The sequence below is a fragment of the Platalea leucorodia genome (genome assembly GCF_965183815.1).
Source record: "Platalea leucorodia genome assembly, chromosome: 1".
Classification (NCBI taxonomy): domain Eukaryota; kingdom Metazoa; phylum Chordata; class Aves; order Pelecaniformes; family Threskiornithidae; genus Platalea; species Platalea leucorodia.
Genome location: NC_138823.1, coordinates 103,699,009 through 103,721,235, shown reverse-complemented (window position 1 = coordinate 103,721,235; position 22,227 = coordinate 103,699,009). Strand labels below are relative to the sequence as shown.

Below are 22,227 nucleotides of genomic sequence, written 5' to 3'. Positions count from 1 at the left end.
AGTTGTTACCAAAAAAGGTAGCTGACAGATATATAGTCCTTAAAACATACTCTCCAAACACCTCTGCATTTTCTCAACTTCCCTCAAGATTTTTGTGGCCTGGTATATTTATAATCTAGAAATCAAATAAAAAGTTTTAAAAAGATATGTAAATAAATCACCGTCTTTTCATTACAATTCCAGATCACAATCCATGCTCTTGCAGATGCATGTGTTAGACAAGAGACATTTTGTCCCTCCTAGCCAAACACCTCCTCCCACAGCTAACAAACATCAACTTCATTTCATCCGCTGTTGTAATTAAAACGCACGCCTTGCCTCCACAGCGAATACAGGCATACAGACATCAAGGGCCCTTGCCGGTAAGAAGTTGCAGACTTTTTTTATATTTTAGAAAGTACTAATTCTTCTGATGAAAAACAGATTGGTATTGGACGCCCTAAACCTAGCACCCAAGAACCATGACATGCAGACTCACAAGACCCTTTTGAAACTCAGGAAGAGAAAAGCATGACTTTCTCATGAAGAGAAAGAGAAAAGAGAAAGTGAAAAAAGATAAGAAAAACAATTATTAGCGTAATTTGTAAGAGACAAAGGCATCGTGGGGCTCCCCAGTCTAGAGAAATTCTGAATTAAAAGCGTGAACCTCTCAGAGCACATTCAGCATTCACATTTTTACTACCACTAGGTTTCTTGGATGGTCGTTTTATACCATCGTTCATCACTGGAAAATACGGTCTGATGTGCAAGCAATAAAACATTGACCAAAATCCCGTAAAATAAGGACTCATTTCAACACACGAGAACTTTTTACAGTACTGTAAAAGGCTTGAGCAAATTTTAGTCCACTTCTGAACAGACTCATTATTTATCCAAAGGGATGCCTTCCGCCTGAGCGCTGGACCACACCGTGAGGGGTCCTCCTTTCAGAGGAGGTCCTCCCAGCGCTCCTCCCATGGTCCTCTCAGTGCGCCTTGCCTTCAGCCCTCGGCTGCCTCCTTCCTCCTCCGTGAGACACAGAGTCGCAGGGCTGCAAAGGATGTTTTGCTCTGTTTCATAGGCTTTCTTGGCTGAAAAGGAGCCAGTAAGGGGTTAAGCTGAAAGCGCCAAGCCGCTGCCTCCCCAGCTGAAGGATTGATTTGATCATTCTTCAGGGATTCCCTCTTGTATGAGTCACTGCTCAGACAGACTCCCCACGAAAGGAGGCCAGGATAATGCCATTCCTCCAGAGACTACAACAGCTGAGGGCTAGCCCTGAAGACGGAGAGCTTGGGACTCATGCTTGGAAAAACATTCAGCGGACCACAATGCACTAGGCAGGCTTAAAGAAATTATTCAGACAGAAGGGGGGGGGGGAAAGGCAAACAAAAAAGTGTTCTCAAACTCTTTGCGTTAAACAATTAAGCATGCAGACTAGCATGAATTAGACGAGCTCCTGGAAACTGCCTCCCGGCTTGGGGACTCTGCCCCAGTGAGGACTGAAGATATGAGCTCATGTAGTATATTTAAATTTTACATAAAAGATACGTTCTCCTTATGAGTGCAATGATTCCTGTGATGTATTACTTTGTAATAGATGCGTTTGGCTGCTACCCACTAGGAACGTGATTAACATTTTGAATTCAAAACCAAAAGTGGTAACAGCAGCAAAACTAATGAATGTCTCCAGCTAATCACAAGAGTTCATAACCAGCTTTCTAAGAGAAAGAGAAACTATGCTGGTGTTCCCTCTCTTGACCTGCTTTCACAGACGTGCAAGAGCTGAAAGGGAAAGAAACACCGTGTGTTGATTTTCAAAAGTGAAGGCTCATAATGCTCGTTCATTTGACGTTAAATACGCTGACGCTGCTCAAAAATTGAGCCGGAGCAGTCTGCCACTAAGACAACGATGCATCACGCTTGTTTGTTTCCAATGCATCAAGCTGTTAGGCAGTGCAGCACACAACTCGTCAATTAAGCCCCAGAAACTGCTCAGCCCAGATCAGCCGGCAACTTTGCTTTTTGTGTGCCATTCCTAGTGACATGATTGCAGCTCCTGGAGATGCTGAACACGCTTGACTTTAAAGGCTCAGCCCCTGCAGTGTACCTACATGAGGCAGTACTGCCCTGCAGCCGCAACAAATCTACCGTGAAACTACTAAAACCAGGCAGGACAGTTTCAGATCAGATCTTTCAATAATGACTTAATGATCTTGATTACTCTTCCAATGATAGCAGCTCACTGACTGACTCCTGCAGCGTTGCCCCCCACTCCATGCCAGGGGGAAGAGAGCAGGCGGATTTCCAGTGGTGCTTTCATGCAGAAGAGACACTCCTGCACTGGTCCATCCTGCCAACCCAAGGAGTTCACCCCAGGAGTTTTTCAGGGTGACAGGCAAGGACTTTTGATAATTTTCTTCCTCATCAGCACACCCGGTGTGCAGCAGTGCACTCCTTCATCTCTCACAAAGTTTAAAAAATGTCACTTATATAAATTATTTTCTATCTATATGCTGTCTTTGTGCAGCCTCAAATTCCTTTTGCTCGAGGCAGATATCTGTCTGGTTAAGAAGTACAAGGCTGGCCCTGTTTTGCATTTTGGTAATGTAAGGCTATACAGTGAACATCCTGCTTTTGGTGCACTTAATGCTAAGGGAGACAGCATCCAAATCCACACTCTGGTACCCGCTGGTAGGCTAGTAGCATCACCATCAAAATCCTTTGGGACATGACACTTCAAAATTTTTCTAACTCAATAAAGGAAGAGGAGAGAAAATAAGTATGAAGGAAAGCACCTTTTAATGTGGTTTCCTTCCTGTAACGAGACAGATGGAGGACTTTGCTCCTGACGTGTCACACTAACCCACTTTTGTGCAGTGAACAAAGTTTAAATATGAAGTAGACAGTCACGTTCTTCCCTACCCACATGCTATGCAAAGTTCCGTTTTTTTTTAATTGCAATACAACCTTTTTTCCCTTTTTTTTTAACTTTCTTAAGAAACAAGAAGGGCGTTCTGCTCACCTCACAGCCACAGCCTGACCACACGTGGTGCTTGGGGGCCACAGGAATGGCGCTGACTGGCTCTCGCCGAGCAGCCAGGGCATCACCTCCACCCCACGCGCACTTTTGGTGACTTAAAACCTCACTGACCCAGGACTCCACTGGGGAACTTCAGGGAAGTCTTCTGCTTTTCCCCTGAGCCCGCTGAGCTTGCGCCTACTCAGACGTCTTCGCCTCCAGAGCCTCCCCTCCTCACCCCGCCATCCCTTCCCGCGGCCCAGCTTCCTGCGCCACCGGCAGCGGCCGTGGGCAAGGGAATGGCGCGGGAACCTCGTGGACACGGAGGGTTAAACAGGCGCAGCATCAAAGCCAGCGCTGGCAGCCTGCGGAGTGCCCAAGACCGTTTAAAGTTCAGGGGGGGTTCAGCCGGCAGCTGAGGAATCCGTAGCTTGTGCCAGCGCCACGGAAACCCTTTCCAAAACAAGACTCAAAACTACTCTTAATGATCTCGTTTCAGAGCCTGACTTTGACTCACAGCTCTGCTCCCATCGCCTTTTCCCACGAGGGCATTCACGCGTGTTACGCGCTGTCACCCTGTGACCCACCGCTCCGGCAGACGCCCCACCGCTCCTCCAGGCACCTCCTGCTCCAGCCCCGGCTCCCACCCCATGCCGCTTGCCCTGCTTCAGCCTGGCTGGTGACCCTTCTCTGAGAGGACCTGTCCCACCACCAATGCACTGCAGAAGCAGTGCAGTGCAAAGGGGAGCCGGCGGCCGTCCTTCCCCAGTCCTCAAGGTAAACCAGACCTATCTCCTTCGCATGAATGGGTGTGCACTGAAAGTCCTCCTCAGCCAGTGGACTGTAAATGCCACCGGTCTCGACTGCCACAGAAGGAGACACATGTGCACATACACATCACCAGCAAATCCCTCCTCCACAAATTACAGAAAGGTTTAGCAAGATGCACCTCCTTGCAGGCTTTATGGGGACATGCCACCTGAGGTTTCGAACACCTTTCACAGGTCCTAACCGGTGCAGCCGTGGTTTGCTACAGCAACAAATGCCCAACTTTGACTTTCAATGTCGCTATTGTCTACCTGTAACTACACCTGCCAGTGTGCAACCTCAGCATTAGGCACGGCTCAGATCACTTTCACAGCTTTGCCCAGTGACATGGAAAACATATTACATGCAGAAGAAAATGTCATTACCGCATTTACGCTTTCATCATTTGGCAGAGATTTTAAAACAGGGGTAAAAAGGCAGACGGGAGTCTAGATTGAAAAGACATACCTGGTGCTTTCTCCACAAAGATGACTTTGGAGTCTTGCAGAAAGTTATGGCCAGTCAGTATCATTTTTTTCCCTCCAATAACAGGAAAGCTGTCAATACTTTGTTTCTCCACCAGAGGCAGTTCTTGGGCAGATCTCTGAGCTGGAGAGTTATACAGAAGATTAAAAAAAAAAAAAAAAAAAAAAAAGGCAACCACAAACACACAGACAAAAATAAGTAAATACTGCATTAGTAAGTAACTTAATGATTACCCTCACAAGCTAAGCTGAGTTTGATACAGAAACAAAGGTCAGAAGGTTTGCAGGAAACATGGTTGGTTTTCAAGTGCCTTGATTGTAAACAATAGGGTTATCAAACACAGCAGTACAGATTCAAAAGGCTTACAAAGAACAAGCTGTTTTAAAACTCAGCTTGATCTGTACTGTATCAATTTTTATTGAAATTCATTTATTTAAAATAATTTTCTCTTATGTGATCTATAACATATGCCACGTGTTTACAAGGCACACATGAAAAGATGACCATCCATGTCCAAAATGTGTTTCCATCACCAAACACTGTATTGTCAATTCTGCAAACTGTCTTGCAGCAGCAGCAGCAGCCATGGGCCTCGCGATCCAGCAGAAGTTCACAGTTTAGAGAGCGTATTTCCACCAGCACCCGAGTGCCAAAGCACACGTGGATCCATGCAAACAGAATCCGGTATTCTTGTGGCACATATTTTATCCCCCCCAACTGGGACACGGAGCAAGCATGGCTGTGCTTCAAGGGATGACGTGACATTTTATCCAGATTACATGGTTCCTCCTGGTGTCACATGCACTAAGAGATGCATGAAGCTTTTGGCACCAGCTTATTCCACATTCTGCACTGGAAATAACACAAGCACTTATTTTTTCTCCTGTTTTCCGCTCCTTTCAGGAGGCACGTACCATGCTTTTGCTCATTACACAACCCCCAAAACTGAAGTTCACTGATACAAATCCAATCAGCTTCATATTTAGTGGCTTCCTGAGCTTGGTACCTTTGCACAGACCAGTTCAGGATGTATTTAATTGTGCCTTATCCTGCTATATAGCCACTGAAAAGCTCCCATCAACTTCAACAAGAGCAGGATGAAACCATGACTCCTCACATTTTTTGCTTTGCCTGTTAGCCTAGAACTTGCCCTTGAATAAGAAACAAAGGTGAACAAAATTGTTCATCTCATACATATCCTGGACAGAAGACAGGGCTTTATGTCAGTCTACCTGCTATCGGTAGGGAGGCTCTGCTATTCTTTATAAATAACAGAGGCTCATCTTAATGTTAACTCCCTTCCCACTGCCAACGCTCATTTGTTTATTTAAATGAACGACTGTGAAGGAGAGAAGCTGTCACTGTTGGTCTAACAGCACTACCCTTTCCTACAACTTCTGCCTCTCTTGCAGACTTGGACTACCAGAGCGGCAGCGGTGCTACCCTAGGCAAAAGGATGGAGTACTGTCGCCGGTCTGAAAGCCTGTCACTGATGCCACTGCTTTTGTAAGAGGAATGCAGGGATGCTCTTTCCTGCAGCCTCTTGATTAAAGACCCCCGAAAAAGCACCATGCCTCCAAGAGATCAAATGTTGGTGTGCTCCAGGACCTGCCAGACACGCTGTGTGGGAGTCCAGCCTGTCAATGACGCAGGGACAAGCGTGGACACAACCCTCCAGCATGCATGGGGCTAGGGATGGTCAAACCTTCCTCCCCATCCCCTCTGCTCCCCGCCCCCAGGGCTCATCCCCCACATACCTGCCAGATGTTAAGTTACTCCCTACCCTGTCGACATCAGAAAGATCCACTTTGTGGAATCCAACAAAACCTTAAAAAACTGTTTCGGTCCATCCAGCCGACCAAATGAGCAATGGGAGTTAGACTGAAATTCAGTTTCCACCACTTGTGCTGGAGTGTTAAAGCTACACGAAGCAAACAGGTTTTGTTTTGTGTGTGGGAGGCTGACGAGGCTTACGGAGCAAGAATGATATAGGTGGCTTTGGAGGGTGCCCCAGTGTATCTGATAAAAAGCAGTCTGTTCAATCAAAGAGACCCCAGTGCGGAAACCTGGCTTCTGAAGGTTTTCTGAAGCCACAGGCAGCTTGTGCCAGTGTGTCAGCTCTAGCATACTGCTAGCTCAGCATCAAAGGGGCTAGGGTTTTGTTTGCTGGTTTTTGCTTTATGGTGGGGAGACAGAGAGTGAATAGGACATGATAGCTGTTTTCCAAAACTCCTACAGCAGTTACCTGTATGACAGGGAGTCACCAAAAAAGAAAGCCTTGTCACTGCCAGGTCTACTATTAGTCTAAGTGCACTCTACTTTTGTTTTAAGTGTGTTCTTTCCTACACAAATCAATGCACAAAGCTACAGTTTTTTTTCTAAAACATGGGTATTTTGTCTTCAGTATAAACCACGTGCTTTTGGAAAGCAGATTAAGGTTCACCGACTAGACAGGTAAAGCAAAACCAATGTATAGCATGTTGGTGGACAAAGACTGCATGCGGGGTGGCAAAGCAAGAGAAGGATGTTTGTTGCTACTTACAGCACTCGATGGGGTTGGAGGCTACTTGCAAGGAGAGGGTCCTGCCGTTGGCCTGCGGGATATGAACCCTGAAGACCAGCCGCACGCGCGTGTTCTTCCGACCGATGTCCGTCTCTCCCTTGCGCAGCTCAATGTCAGAGTTTCGGAGCTTTAATATCCCAGCACAGTCGATGCTATCCAAAAGGAAACACACAGCAACTCAATTCATTTCAAGCAGACTTCGGGAAGACACGAGCGTGCAGTATCTTCCCTCTCTCCTGTACATCCTTCTTAAAAATCTGAGTTAGACATGACCCAATGACCAGGCTGAACACGGCACACTTTGTCAAGCCTACTACTTGCATCCACAAGTAGCTAAGTTGGGGCTATCTGTAGTAACAGGTAGTAGCTGCTATTGAGCAGCTACAAATTTAGGATGTTACTTCGGTTCCCAGAGGAAGAAAATCTAAAAGATCCTTCCTCTCCAACACACCCTGTAAGGATGGCGCTTACAGATTAACCAAAGCCCAAAGAAACCGCGAGACTAGAAAAGTCAATGGGATGAGACAGTAGTGCACAAAGTGTTACTAACCCAGAACGCAGGGTTACTTACGGTTTCTGTTGTTACAGCTCATTTGGAGAAAAATCTGACATGATTTTTATTCTAGGGCAAAATCCTGAAAATGCTTATTAATGAGCACAGCTCTCCCTGAGGTCAGTTCTACTGTCTATGTGTTTGTATTTGAATGAGTTGGAAATACTCCCAAGCTGAGCGGTCAGCTGAAGCCCTGCATGAAAAAACCTAAACTCAGAGTCCTCCCTCCACGTTAGGGAAAAACATGCTTTTTGTCAGATAGAACTATTACTATTTCCAACCTCTCTCTCCTTTTTTTTAACTTTGGTTTTCTCCTGGATGAGTTTACAAGTCAGGATTTTTGTCAAAGCAAATTTCAATAGAGGAAGTTCCCAAAACAAAAGATACATAAACATACGCACTCAAAAGCCCACTGCAAAAATACCTCTGCTTTGGCCACGACTACAAAGCCTACATGGCAATTTCTTCTGGGTACTGGTCTCTGGCATGCATTTTATTACACTGAATATGCATAGTTTAATTTTATTTTGCATTCCAAGAGTTTAATTCCCCCTCCAGACCTTTGAAGCTCTGTTCTGAAGCAAACAAGAACTATGGCAGCACGGTTTTGATCTGCATTTTTTCTAAAGTATGGATTTCAGAATAACGAAAAGGCCCTTGCTGATACGATCAAAGAAACTAATGAAAGTATTAAAGCTTCTCAACAACGCATATTAGCAGGTGAAGCCACAAGAATTATGAAATATTTGTACCCATGTCAATATTCTGTGCAAAGATCCATAAGATATGGAAGAAACAGTGCGCTTCTCAATATTGTCTCTCCTGCGGCAACACTTGTAAAATAAACAAAAAGTACTTAGTGACAACTAGTTCAGAGCCAATAAAGTTCAGAGGAGAAAAAGCACTTAAATTCAGGCCTGTAAAGTCACGGACATTAAAATCTGAAGTCAACAGGAGCAGCTAAATGTGCAAAAGTTTAAATGTGCAGATGAGCTTCAGTGTTTCACTGAATCAAGGCCTGAATACACAAAGTATGTGTGAGAAAAGTCCTTGGCTCCAAATTTCAATTCATTGTTAGTGCTACATGAGGTTTTAGACTACTGACGTGTAAGGCTTATATATGCCAAAGCATTGTTTGTGGTTCTTGAGAGAGCTCTACTACGATCTGGCACGCATGTCACGAAAATATTCAGCTTGGCTCCCAAACTGCGCAACTACCTTTATTCTAGGGAGAGAGATGATTGAAATGGTAATAAAGTTCCTAGATGGCCAAAATCATGACTCAAACTGGATAAATAAAGGGCCAAATAAATATCGTGTGGGTACAAATCGGTGAAATTTCAATAACCTCAATGTCAGTTGTGCCAGCTTAAGACGACAGCAAACGGGGCCAATAATTTTGCAGGCTTGTCATGACTTTTAACACAATGCACTGACAGAGGTCCTCAGGTCTTGAGTGATCACCCTAAGCCCAGCTGGCAATGCATCTAAACACATTCTAGCTCTTCTATTTACATGAGGCACTCCAGGGCATGTACATGACGCTGCAAACCAGCTTCTAATAACCACTCTGTGCACAAGAACTTCAGGTGTCTGATACCGTTTTTCACTTCACTAAGGCATGGAAAACGGTATGAATAACAAGGAGCGAACCTGTGATTTTTAGTAAGCTCCCTGGGATTTTCCCATGGTATATGGTTTGGTGGGGCCAGGATTTCTTGCTTGCTTTCTGTCTATCTACCTACTTATCTTTCTATCTCCCTATACATACACACAAAGGTGCATGCATCTATACATAAATATGAATACATTCACATTTATACACACACTGAGAGGTGTACATGCACACAAGCACACACAGATTCCTCCGAAGGCAGACACCTCAGATGAGGGTTAGGATCATTTGAATGAGGGGGGCAGAGAGGACGGGATTAAATAACGTGGAGGGTCTCATGTATGTCACATACACAGAGGGATATCTGAACTTTCATATACAATCCTATAATGAAATTTACCTGTGTGTAATGGACCTACAGGGCACTTAATTATCACTCAGACTCCTACTAATTCAGAGATCCCAAGACATCCATGCCTGCTTTTCTGCATAGGACTAAACTCATCCCAGTTTAGTAACTCCAATCTGTAAGTTTATCACCTTTACTCCTCTTCTTAGTTCTAGAAGCTTTGCTTCTAAACAAATGCCTGATTTTTATTATGTAAGAAATAAGAGTGGTTTTATTCATCTCAAAAAACCACTAGGGTACTTGGAAATGCTCTCTAAGAGTTTCCTTTGACATCCAAAGATAAATTTTAATAGGCCCTGTTCCTTGTGCTAGTGCGTATAGGAGCAAGAGGTGTCATATTTAGAAACTAAATGCAGGAGCTGAGGTAGGAGATATTTACAGCTTGGTAACTGAGATACTTATTTTAAATGGCAAATAAGCACATTGGCTGAAACTCTAGAATGAAAGCAATCAGCTGTCATAAATATTTGTGAAGCTCATTTTGTTGTTAAGCTGATTAGGGGCAATTTGTCCCAGCAAAGTTGTGAAAACCTACTATTACAGAGAGAACTTAAAAAAAAAAAAAAGATAGGAAAAGGAAAATTGTATTTAAAAAAAAAAACCAGCACAGAAGAAATCAAGTGGGGCAACCAAGAGGAAACTGCTAGGAGTCAGATACGGTGCCTGGGTCTTACATTGCTCTCATGTTGTTCTCTGGCAGAAGTGGAATTTCCAGGACTTTGGTGTTGGAAAGTATTGTTTCGTGGCTGGTGGTGGAAACGGTCTTCCCAGTGATTCGATGAACCTGGTAGAAAGCATGGGGTCGCAGCAGGCGGTCGTCTGCAGTCCCAATGAACAGCTGTAGCGTGAGCGGCTCGCTTTCTAAGTAACCATGTAGCTGGCAAGAGAACAGAAAACGCCCACTGAGCACCATGCACATAAACTGCTAGGAATCAATTAAATTTTTATAAGCAGGAGAGCCTAATTCAAGGAGAGAACTTGTGACAGGTGCTATGTGTTAAGTTCCCCCCTTCCATTTTTCCTGTAACGTAATATTGGTACAATAAAAAGGTGCACTCAGAAAATGTCTCATTATCCTAAAGGACCTGAGGCACTTTAGATGGGGTGAGCTTTTGAGCACTCCCGCTACGTCCACAGAAAACTTTGCATAAAGTGTGCTGTGGCGTTCAGCAAAAAACCACAATGAAGTCAATGTTCCCTCCCAGTACTGAGGGTGGCAAAACTGATGGAGTTTGCAAGTGGAAAGGACGCAGCCCATCCATCCCCGAGCTTCCCGGGTCATCCCTCGTGCAGCAGCAGGCTGCCGCTTGGGACACGTCCCCTCATTAACTGATTTTTATGCTGGTAAATACCTCCTGAGACAGCGTGGAGACAGATCACATATACATGACTGGTAGTAGCTCACCACGTGTGTCAAATTCTTGTTATAATCACACAAAAATCTCATTGAAGCTACTGGGCCTGACTTGAACCTCATCCATGTTACAGTGACCGCTCTGATGACAACAAGAGTTATTTCTGCCACAGGCTGGGGACGAAGCAGGAGCAGAGTCTGACCTCATCCCCACCATCTCCTGAAGAAGCTACCCTGGGTTCACGCTGGTGCGAAGGAGACCACGGGTGGAGCTGTCTGGGGACAGCTCCGACCTCCACTTCGTGCGGCCGCCTGCCGCTGGGAAACAAGTCTCACAAAAACAGTTATCTTGCAGTAGTTAGCTGTGACGCCTTGTCCCAAGGGAAGGGACGATGCAGCAACTACAGGAGGGAGAAGCGCGGGCAAGGTGGGCTGTCCCAGGAGACGTGCAGAGCAAACCTGCTTGCTTTGCTGTAGGTTTAGTTTGCAAATGGTTCAGGTGGGTTTGGGCACAAGTTACCCACTATCACCACACCATCACTAAATCTGATAGATCGAAATTAGACCACTGATCATAATTTGGTGAGGAGCAACATTTTTCATTTATGATGCATGCAAGTCCAAAGCTAAATAAAGCTGAAAGCAAGTGGTGAAACCCCTATCAAATGTTGTTGATATTTGTATTTTGCTTGCTTTCACTCTCCTTAAATCTCAAAAAGTAATTTATGGCTTCATAATAACATAAGACCTATCTCTCCAGGGTATTTTACCATCTGATAGTGGGAATGCTATTAAGAACAAAGATCTCCAGTCACTTGTGCTTCTTCTGCATTGCAAAATTCTGGTGAGTGCAAACATCGGCACGAAGCCTTCCCGCTGCTATCAAACACACTGCCGACAACAGGAACGCGTAATGGCAATGTTTCAGGTACCACGGTGACCAGTGCATGAGCAAGAAGGGACGTGGTGCCTAGACACATCTTTTATCACTCATCGGGCATACTGTAGATTTTTCACCCCATGCTTTGGTCAGAAGAGCCAAGAGGACAACAGAAGCACTTTAACTTGTGCGATTCGGTGTAGCAATTTTTACATCCTTATCTAAAGCGCATGGATGCTGGGAGGATGCAGGGACAGGAGGAGTAAGCTTATTTCCAGCACTCCGGTATTTTATCAGCTCTGCATTGCTGAGACACCACACAAAGGCAGCTCGGAACCAGGGGGTTGCGATATGATACTGGGGGGAGGGTGTGTGGGCCCATATAAGCGTTTTCAAATTGAAAACACATCAGTGGCAGTTTGAAGATCTGCGGTATCAACAAAATGATGGAGAGAGAAAAGCAGAGCCAAGCCTGTGCGTTGCCTTCAGCAGGGCACCACGGGCTGCACGTCTCAGTTCAGCCCCACGCCCGCCTCCTACGACCCTTCACACCAACGTCAGCGCTACGCTGCACAAAGAGGGCTTTCTGGTATTAGCCCCCATAGGCGGAGATGCAGCCCGAGCTGTCGACAGGCGATCGCGGGCATGCTCCGGGCACAGCCGGCGGCCACGGGGAAGCCACCGTCCCACTCATCGCCGCCCCGTCCCCCCGCCTCGCCGCCCTGGCTGTTCGCTGCCACCACCGGCGCGAGCGAGCGGGGCTGGCGGAGTGACCTGGATTCGGCCCGGGCTGATCTCACCCGGCCTCGGCATCTCCAGAGCCTCAGCGGTAAAGCTTGAGGTGACGGAGGAGACGCAGGGTATCACGGGGTATTTTTGATCGTGAGCGGCACGCAGGTTTGCAGGGGGGGAAAGTAGAACAGTGTGACACACCAGCCAACTAAATTTCTATGCATTACCACTGGTCGCTTCTCCAACTCATCATGGACGGTGCTTTTTATGGAGAGTGTAAAATTAAAACAAACACATATTGAATTACAAGGCCGCTTAAAAGGTAAAAATAGACTAGTGAGTAACTTAAACCTCAATTCAGCAAAAGCAAAATCGCACACCGAGGTACCCATATGTTTTACTGAATCTGGGCAAAGGGGTCAAAAAATGTTGGTCTTCCATTGGGTTCTGCTATTTCAGGCTTTATCTTTAAATCTGAACTCGGCTGCTGCTGTATCTCATAACCTACTGCTGAGTCTCAGCTTGTGCTTTTCCCACAGGTTTCCTATCAGGAGGCAAGTGAACACCCAAAGTCCTCAGCTTTGTGTACCTGCCCTCCCCCAAGAAGGGTTCACATGCTGGAAAACAAATAATAAGATCTCAGATGCACATTTTGCAGTGTTTCTTAAGGCTTGCGATCTTTAAATTAAATTTATGTTTGTTTTTTTAAAGGCCCCTATCGTACAGCCCTGCTGGGCTTTGCTTTGGATCCATTACCCACAGTTGCTTACTCCCTGACACCTACTTCTGCACCTGAAGACAAGTACAGCGCTGAATGAACATGAGTTTTCAAGAGCTGGGAAGTGCCAAAAACATCCAGAAAGACTAGTGTAATCACTATATAGTTGATTTTGCTGCCCTCAAAACAGGCAAAATCCTCACTCTCAATTCGCTCTAAGTTTTATTTCATATTCTGTGGTAAGAGGCATCTGATCTCGGATATGTATTTCCCTTTGAGTTTTACCCATTGCATCACATTATTTACTTTTATGTTATGTCACATAATCGTGTATGCCAACAGAAACAATAAAAGAAAACGATGCAAGGATTAACATTTAAAGGGGCACATACTGGGGATGACTCATTTTAGATTATGCACCCAGCACACAATTTCTGTGACAGAGAGCGTTGAGCTTTGGGAGTTTTTGTCACGCTGCAGATGTCTGGAGAACGGGCAAGATTTTGCTTACTCTCAGCTGGGCGCAGCGAGAATATTCTGTGGTTCCCTCAAAATATAGGAGAGCGTTATTACTGTCACGTCGTTCAGCAGGACGAGGAGGCGAGCAGTGGCAGCGAAGGCAGAGCTGCGGTACTCCGGGCTGTTAGATTTGTCAACAGGTAAAGGGAATAGCGAACAAGACCGATGTAAAAGGGGAAGGGGGAAAAAGGGGACTGAGTATTTTTCTTGGTTAGGAAAGATCTCGCGCGTTCATACCCATGCATATTTTCCACGCATGCTCTGGAATACTGTACTCGGTGGTATAATGATTCTGTTTCCTGGCGTGCGGCATGGGATGCATGCGTCAGACACCCTATTTTTATCTTTTTCTCTGTGTAACTCAGTCCGAAGCTCTTCTCTTAATAACTCAGCGGCTGAGTACGGGTGACAAAGGCTGCTCTCGGTTACCACATTCATAATAAAGGATGTGCCTTTCCTACCAAGCATGCTTTGCTTGGCAATACGTAGATCCAAGTGGAAAGAGCTGTACTTTCCCCTGCTGTGAAAGTGTAAAAGGACTTAGCTGCAAATAAGGATCAGGTGCACAATGTTTTGGAATGAGTTTTCCTTCCCAAATAAAGGTGAGGATACGGCAGTTGCCTGGTTTAGTACAAAGGAAAAACACAGGCAAAACTTAAGTATGCAGATAAGACCTCTGTGGTCAGTGGTTTTGGTTTTGAAATGAAAGTAGGTCATATTCTCTTGTTCTGAGCGACCAGTGACGACTCTGTTCTTTTCCTTCCTGAGCAACACTGTTAAAAATATTTGAACTGGTCTCGAATGATATTTGCATTTATATTGTCTGAAGCTGCTAAGATCAAAATCGGACTTAATTGTGGGCCTGTTTTACACTCCTCTATCAAAAGCCATGCAGTCACTGGTAATTAACACCAGAACAGGACCGATCACAGTTAAGCTCTTTGTCACCTTACATCATCTTACGCAAGAGCGAGGGAAAGGCTGCACCGGCTGGGCGACAGCTCCACCACACCAAGCTTTCCCTGGGATTCCTACACCTCTCCGTCATCGCTTTCACAACGTCCTCTCCCACCAACACGTCTTGATTTTCACCAGTAGGTTGCTGCTCATCTTGGCACAGGGTGCCAAAGCAAATCCCAGCCTTTCCCCAGGCAGGCGCGCTGTGCACCGTGCATCGGGGCTGAAGGTCTTCGCGGGTCCAGGCGCCGTGGCGCTGATCGCAGGCGTCTTCCTCCAGCAGCCAGCAAAGCACGAGGGAAACAGCGCTGTTTCACCCCTTGCAGCCAACATCTGACTGCAAGGTACTATCTGATTCAGTCCTACAGCAATGATAACCTGAGGTTTATCACAGATGTGAGCATATCGAGCCTGCCTGGATTCCAACCGTGTGCCTGGTGGATATCTATGAAATCTGGCAATCAGAGTTAAACAGACTTGAAAAACAATGAGCAGATGGAGCTGAGGTGCTTTTAACACGAGCGTTAGGGAAAAAAGCAAACCCTCCCCAAACCTCGCTCTAGTTACTGAATTTTGAGGAATTTTTGCAAATATCGCGTCCAATAACTCAAACGCTATTTCAGCACTGGTGGTTATTCTAGAGTCTGGGAGGAAAACTTCTATTATTTAAGCCACGACATTTATTTTAAGAAACGCGGCTGAAATATTCTGCGTGCTCCCTTCCAAGTGCTTTATGCTTTTGGCATGCTGAAGCATCTGTTGAAATGCTCAGAAAGCTACCTGTCATAACAAGGAGTCCTCTGTGCCTGGAGAGGCTCCTGGAGGCCACCGAAAGAATGGTCCCGTTCTGACGGGACACACCAGCCAGGTACACCCTCTGCACCCACCCACGCTGTCAGGAAAAAAGGGAGCTACACCATATATTAGCTGTTAAATGTACTTATTGGGAGTTCTGGGAAAAGCCTGCAAAAACCCTCCAGCGGTGCATTCCTCCAGACCCTGACTCTGTAAATATGTTAAATGCCCGTGGTGCCTGATTTAGGGCTTAGCCTGTCCCAATGCATTCAGGGCAGAGCTCCCACTAATAACAAAGTGGGGCACGACCAGGGACCCTCTAAACTAGTCAGCAGCTTGTGCTTGAGGCTCTCCAGGCTACTAGGGGCTGCATCTTTAATGATAATGATGTGCCCAAAAAAATCCATAGGTAGCATCCATACCAGTGATGCGTCTACAAACGCGCATGCCTGTTCTTTGTACGTTTGGTACATAATAAAGACAACAAGTAAATAGACCCATTTATGCCTCTAAAAATAGTAAGAACAATATGTACATTTTCTTATCCTACCACCAGAGCTTATGCTCAGCAGTGCCTTACACGTCCGTCTGTCCCACTTGCATTTCTAGAACTGTTCAAGGAATACCCTGAGTCAGTCTGGAGAGAATCATTGGTGAGACTAAACATTCAGTCTGGGGAAAAGGGGCTTCTTTCCCTTTTTTTCCCATCAGTGTTTTGGAATGTAATTCCAAAGCTTTCAAAAAGGTCAAATAGGATAAAATCTACAAAACAGTGAAATTTTTAAAGTAATTGCTGCTTGTCTCTTTAAGCCAGAGCTTTGGGAGCTACACACCAAATGGCTTTATTGCTAACTTTCTCAAGCAGCAGGTCTTTTGTTTGTTACAGTAACTGCACATGATGAATGATAAAATGAAACAAATGGTCATGTTTTAAAAATGTACCTAATATACAGCCTCAAAAAAATAACATCAGCGAGTGCTCAGTGCCCTGATCTTTTAAAACCAAATTGAAGATCAAGCTGTTTAAACTACAAAGAAAGTGCACAAACATTTTGAGCATTGATTTCAGCTGTGAGCACCAAGCACGCATAAAAATAGGGTCATCAATCTGATTTTTAAGAAAAAGAATTTACTTTCAGCTACCACGTAGAAGCGCTAGGAAACGTAAGCCGTTGCATCACCGGTTTACATGGGAAGAGGGAAAAGCTGGTCTCGTGGGCAACGGCTGTCAGGCGAAGTGAAGGCACCGAGGGCGAGGTGAGGAGAGCTGGGCCTCTATTCCTGTGCGCGCTGCCGAGATCCTGCCCAGCCTTCGCCTGGGCAGCCACCGAGCTGCCCTGCCTCCGCGTCCCGGGGCTGAAAACGCCCAGGGACCCGCTGCTGAAGGCTCAGGGAGCCAGCAACCTACGGCTCGGGGAAAAAAAGATACGAAAAGACTGCCCTCGGTGCAAAGTCCCCTCCTATTCCAGCCTCTTTTGACTCCAAATTCCTTTGCTAGGGGAGGCTTGTGGAAAAAACACACTTGAGGTGCGCAGAGCCAGGGGACGGCAGAGGCTCTCCGCTCAGCCTCCCCTCCCACACCAAGGGACTTCATACCAAGTGCCCGGGAGAAGCCAGGCAGCCCTCCCGCAGACCGGGGGTGCACCGCGCGCCCCAGGGCAGCGGCAGGGAACCAGCAGGCAGCTGTACTCTGCCCTACAGAGCGGGCTCCAGGCAAGGGCCGGCAGCCCCCAACTGAGAGATGCGGGACCCCACGGTCCCCACGGAGCGGCCCCGGCAGCACCTATTCATGGGGCACCAACAAACCACTGCGGCACCCGCCTCGCTGCGGGCTCTCACAGCACCCCTGTCTCTTTCCAGCCGTTTCTCTGCACCTTCAGCATCACGCTCTGCAGGTGTACGTGTTTCGGCCGCTGCCATACCACCCACGCGCCCCACGTGCTTGTTAGGTCTCTGGCCCAGAAGGACGCAGGCTGCTGCAGCCCACAGCGTACCTAGGACGGAGAGAGGCACATCGTCCTGACCAGGTACCTCTTCCCTTTGCTGACAACCAGGCAGGCAACAGCGGGTGCCAGCTTTCGGATGAGGTGCAAAGCTCAGCTCCAGACCACTTGTCAGTGTGGATTCAAAATGGAGGTGCTGAACTTGGGCCACGCGAATGCTCCTGCACGCTGTTCTCTGATGAAAGCCAAAAAAAGAGGAGCGTCTTATTCAAAACAGCAGAGCATACAGACTTCAGAATAAAAAAACAAAGAAACAAACCAAAAAAACAAAACAGAAAATAAAACACCTCCTTAGGAGCTGAGGTGACCCTCTGGCTGTGATAGCTTCTGCTGAATTTTAGCTGACACAGTTAACCAAAAAAGTGTATAATTTATGCCCTGTGCAACTTAACATACATGCTACGACACCTTAGTCCCTCACTTACTTCAAATAAAAACATAATAGGAATTCCTACAGGTTTTTGTGCTGCTTTCAAGATTTATTTTTCCTTTCTAAAACTAATTTTCCTTGGATTCACTCAAACTCTGTTTTAAGATCCAAATGTAGTCAGAGCTGGTCCACAAATAAAAATAAAATGGCTTGCTCCTGCAAAGGGCTAAGCCTGGGCAGAGGGTGAGAGCTGGACAGGGGGAGTGAATGGAAAACAGCAGGAGTGTGTTTTATGTGGCACTTTCTAGTACTGCCACTTGGACTTTAATTCAACAGCGCTGCAAAAGAGCAGCTGTTCACATCATGATGAATAAAGACCTATATAAAACTTCCAGCTGCAAATACGCTGTGAGGAATTATTAATCTTAATGTAATAGAGACGCTGTACACTCAGTCACTGGCTCACAAGTCATTTCGGTCTCTATCCAGGGAAAAACAGCCTTCATGGCTGCTGGCTCTCGGCACAGCCATGAAACCTCCTTGTCTAAAGAGCCGCAAGATGCTGCTCCCTATTTCTAGGAAGGATTTTCCTCCTCAAACATAGACGTACCTCGAAACCAACCCAACTTGCACTCCTCCTAAAATTGTTAGACTTACAAGAGGGATGCCCATCAGAAAAGGAGTTTCTAACAGAATGATTTTGTAGGTCCTGAGCACCTTATTCACTGGGACACGGGGAGATCATTACTGCTCTTGTGCCATTTTCTACCATGAGACCGGAGAGGTGTCCTTTCCATAATCCTAGCTGCCCCTACATGATCCCCACCACGGCCCATCTCCAAGAGGGCATCACCTAACTGTGCAGCTGTGGGAGCTTCCAAAACCACCTTGCAGGACAGGGCTGGGGAGAGTCGTTCCCCCGTGGAGGCACGGAGGTGGCACCCAGGCCAGGCAGTCCACCTAAATGAGGAAGTTTTCCTCTTCGTGAACAGCCCGGCGCTTCCCTGGGGCGGGCCGCCGCTGGCCCTCGCATGGGAGAACAACTTTTTCCCGGATAGCCTGTCCCACGGCACGGCCACCACGTGTGGCCTTTTGGGGCTCTCCACCCTAGCAGCCTGTGTGCGTTCGCATTTGGACAGGATCCATAGCAACGTGAAGCTGAAGCGCGGGAGTCTTTCAAATTGCGTTTGAGTAAATGTATGCTGACGACAGAAAGAGGGGCTCTGGAAACCGCGGATTAAAAATCCGGGTCTGGGAGGAAGTCCAATGCAGTAGTGCACCCCCTGAAACCACCCAACCCCTCAATTTACTCAGCTTCCAATCAAACATTTGCTCCCAGCATCCATAACAGCTTTCAGTTTGGACAGGCCTACCCATAGTCATGTAAGAGTTAAAAAAAAAAAAAAAAAAAAAAAAAAAAATCACAGGAGCACTGCAACAGGAATTTATTACATATTCTTAGGCAGATACCCCAGGCAAGCTTATACTTGTGAATCTGCCTTTCGTCATGCCGCTGACGCATCGCTCGCATCCAGCAAGCTCCCATTTGTGGGTGAGCACAGGCTGGCCCGGGATCCTTGGGCGCGCGTCAGGTGCCGTCAGCGCAAGCGGGACGGGCGTGATGCCCTCACCGATGCCCGTCCCAACCACAGCACACCTCCACTGCCAATATCCATCGGTGACTTCTCCAAACCCGAGACACCCCCCCACACAGCCCGAATGCCGTGTCGTCACTCGGTGGCTCACCACTGCTGCAGTAACTGCATGACTTTGAATTCCCACCCCTGCAAATTGGAGGGCAACGGGATGCCCAGCTATCCCCAAGGGTTATCTGCTTAAGGGTCAATTCTTTTGAGGTGCTTTTCCTGCACATCAAGAAGAACGCTGGCTCACATGGGACAGGGGCAACGCAGTTCCAGGCAAAATACCTCTGGGGTTCACAGACACCAGTGAGACAGTATTAGACCAGAACTGGTTGCTTTCCCCCTAAATTTTAGCTCCTATCCCAATGACATTTATTTAAACTGCTACTGAAGACAGAAAGCTGGGGCTATGTTTAAAGGCTTTATCTCTGTAAATATTTGGAGAGCTATAAATACTGAGCCATATTCATAATATGAATATTGGACTTACTGTTCTGTTGCCATGAAAATTACTATAAATACACTTCCAATTCTCAATTTCTCTGATTTGCCAAGAACTCCTTTGAAAACACAAAAGGATTCTTATGTAAGACGTCTTGCTATTTAATTAGCCATCCGAGTCAAAGGCCACAGCACAGAGCAGGAACTGAAAACTCAATGATAGAGGCAGACGAAGCACGTAGTGCGCTAGCATGCTATATAGCTGTATGTCCCAAGTGGGACTTATTATAATCAGACAGTCCATGAGTCAAGCCCTGACTGCTTTCTGTGTTTGGGAAAAGGAGGGAGCGGGAAGGGAGGCTGGCTGAAGGTCTGAAATAAACCTCCTTGCTGCTTCTGCAAGTCACATGAATACCGATGGCTTCCAAATTTCACAGTACCTCTGTCCGTTTTGTTGTTTTTTTAATGTAGAAATGAATTAAAAGAAGGAAAGTATTTCAAGGCATTTTATAAAAGTGCAGAGCAAGGGTGGCTTTGCAGCTGAAGGAGTAGCAAGCTGGGCATAGGGTGACCGAGTTCCCGTCTCCAGCTCTGCCAGATAGTTTTTCTTTCATCACAGATACATGACTTGATTAGAGCAGAGAAAATTTCATAACAAGTTTTTACATATTTCCAGCCTGCTCTATGTTTAATCAATTTGTGCTTCAGCCTTCTTATAAAATAAAAGCCAGTAACCATGCCACGTGGCCGGGTAACCCTTTCTTCACTATGGAAAACGCAGCGCTTCCCAGCCCTCTGGTTCCAATCCTCGCGCAATTTACACCCGCGTTCCTTGGGGAATATAGCAGATTAATGCAACCCCCTTGCTCTTCAGAGTCAGAAAAGTGCAGTCTGCACACGTATGTTCCTCAAGACAGGTTCTGCTTCCACTGTTTCAACCCCCAAGAAGTATTGTCATCACATGCACAAGATTCATAAACCCGCTATTTGTGACTCCTGTCTCAGAGCAGAAAAGGGCAGTGTGTTTTTCTAGGTCACTACACACTTCTGGTCCTACTCTCCCTCCACAAGCCACCTTTGATCCACCTGGTCCTACAGCTCCGATTACGCTGCAGTTTTATCTGAGAGCGTGCCTTCCACAGAAAGCATCTTAATACAGCAATAAAAATAGGTCAGGTATATCTCACAGCTCGGCTTCAAGGTTTTGACCTCCAAGACAGTCTGATTAAACTGTGAAAAATCCTGACAGATTGGATTCCATGCTGTGAGTCGTCTGAGAGCAATGGTGTTGCCACTGGTTGATGTCACTTGTTTAAAAAAAAAAAAAAAAAAAAGACGAACCGACCAGACTCTCTGACCGACAAGCATAACACGAGCAGCTCTGCCCAACAGGCCACAAGGGCTAAAATGAAGTGAAAGGCCTGTAATCTCCAACAGCAAGTAAATAAAGTAAACATGAAAGACTCTTAGATAAACTTTCTCAACATATATGGACTATTTTCAATCAATCATTCTAAATATTGTCACATTGAGTAACATTATTTAGCAACAGCTGTTGCACTAGAATTTCATCCAAATACTGACGAGCTAATACCATAACCCTGTTTAAAGCTAGTAAGACAGCCAAATAAAATGTTGCAAATACTAATGGCAGAATTTGCCAATAAAAGCTTTACAGAGTAGCTTATCTGCTGCTGCAAACGGACGACACCTTGCTGCAGTCGGTGTAGCAGGATGTCAGTGCGCAGCTGGGATTTGAGGAGGACGCTGAGGGTAACACTTTCTCCTCTGAAGGGAGGTACGATGAGTACTGGTGACCAGGACCTGTGTTTTTACACCCAAACCAAGACAGCATCTATATCAACCTGTTGACTTCAAACACGAGGCTCTGGCATGGGTCAAGTCCCAAGCCAGAGACAGGAACGCCGAAGTCTTAAAAGCCATTGCTCTTCCCCAACATACTCAAGCCTTGCTTGGGTATCTAACCTAAGAAGTAAACTTCAGTCCTGGCAAACAGGTAAGATCTTAAAGCCTGCCGGACCCAGTTACACATAATTATACACAGCACATCAAGCCAAAAAGGAACAGGGAAAAGCCAGCTGATTCACGCCACCTAACTTTAACACATAGAGGCTGGACAACAACAGGGTCTAGTCACCTTGGCTGCCTTCGCAGCCAGCAAAATGAGACAGGCACGCTGAAGGTGTGACTTACCTGAGCTGCTTCAGATGTTCACATCAAAATAAAATTAATAGCTCCCTAAACTCTATACTGACAAGCCTTCTCCTGATTACAGAGAGAAACTAAGGCAATTAGCTCAGTTGCAGACACCTACGGTTAGCCAAATAAACCCAAAACGTAGACTTGCCCCTGTAACCAGCCAC

The 22,227-nt window shown here is 46.2% G+C and overlaps 1 protein-coding gene across 2 annotated transcripts in view; it reads right to left on the bottom strand.

Annotated features, from left to right (window-relative positions):
- The window catches only part of NFATC1 (nuclear factor of activated T cells 1), a gene marked incomplete at its 5' end in the record, with an annotated part of 116,704 nt that overhangs the window by 60,580 nt on the left and 33,897 nt on the right, over positions 1–22,227 (bottom strand). For both annotated transcript variants that reach the window (XM_082315113.1, XM_082315114.1), the window contains 3 exons: positions 4,274–4,414; positions 6,834–7,006; positions 10,106–10,308. In XM_082315113.1, coding sequence (XP_082171239.1) covers positions 4,274–4,414; positions 6,834–7,006; positions 10,106–10,308 — 517 coding nt within the window. The remainder of the gene's footprint in view (positions 1–4,273; positions 4,415–6,833; positions 7,007–10,105; positions 10,309–22,227) is intronic.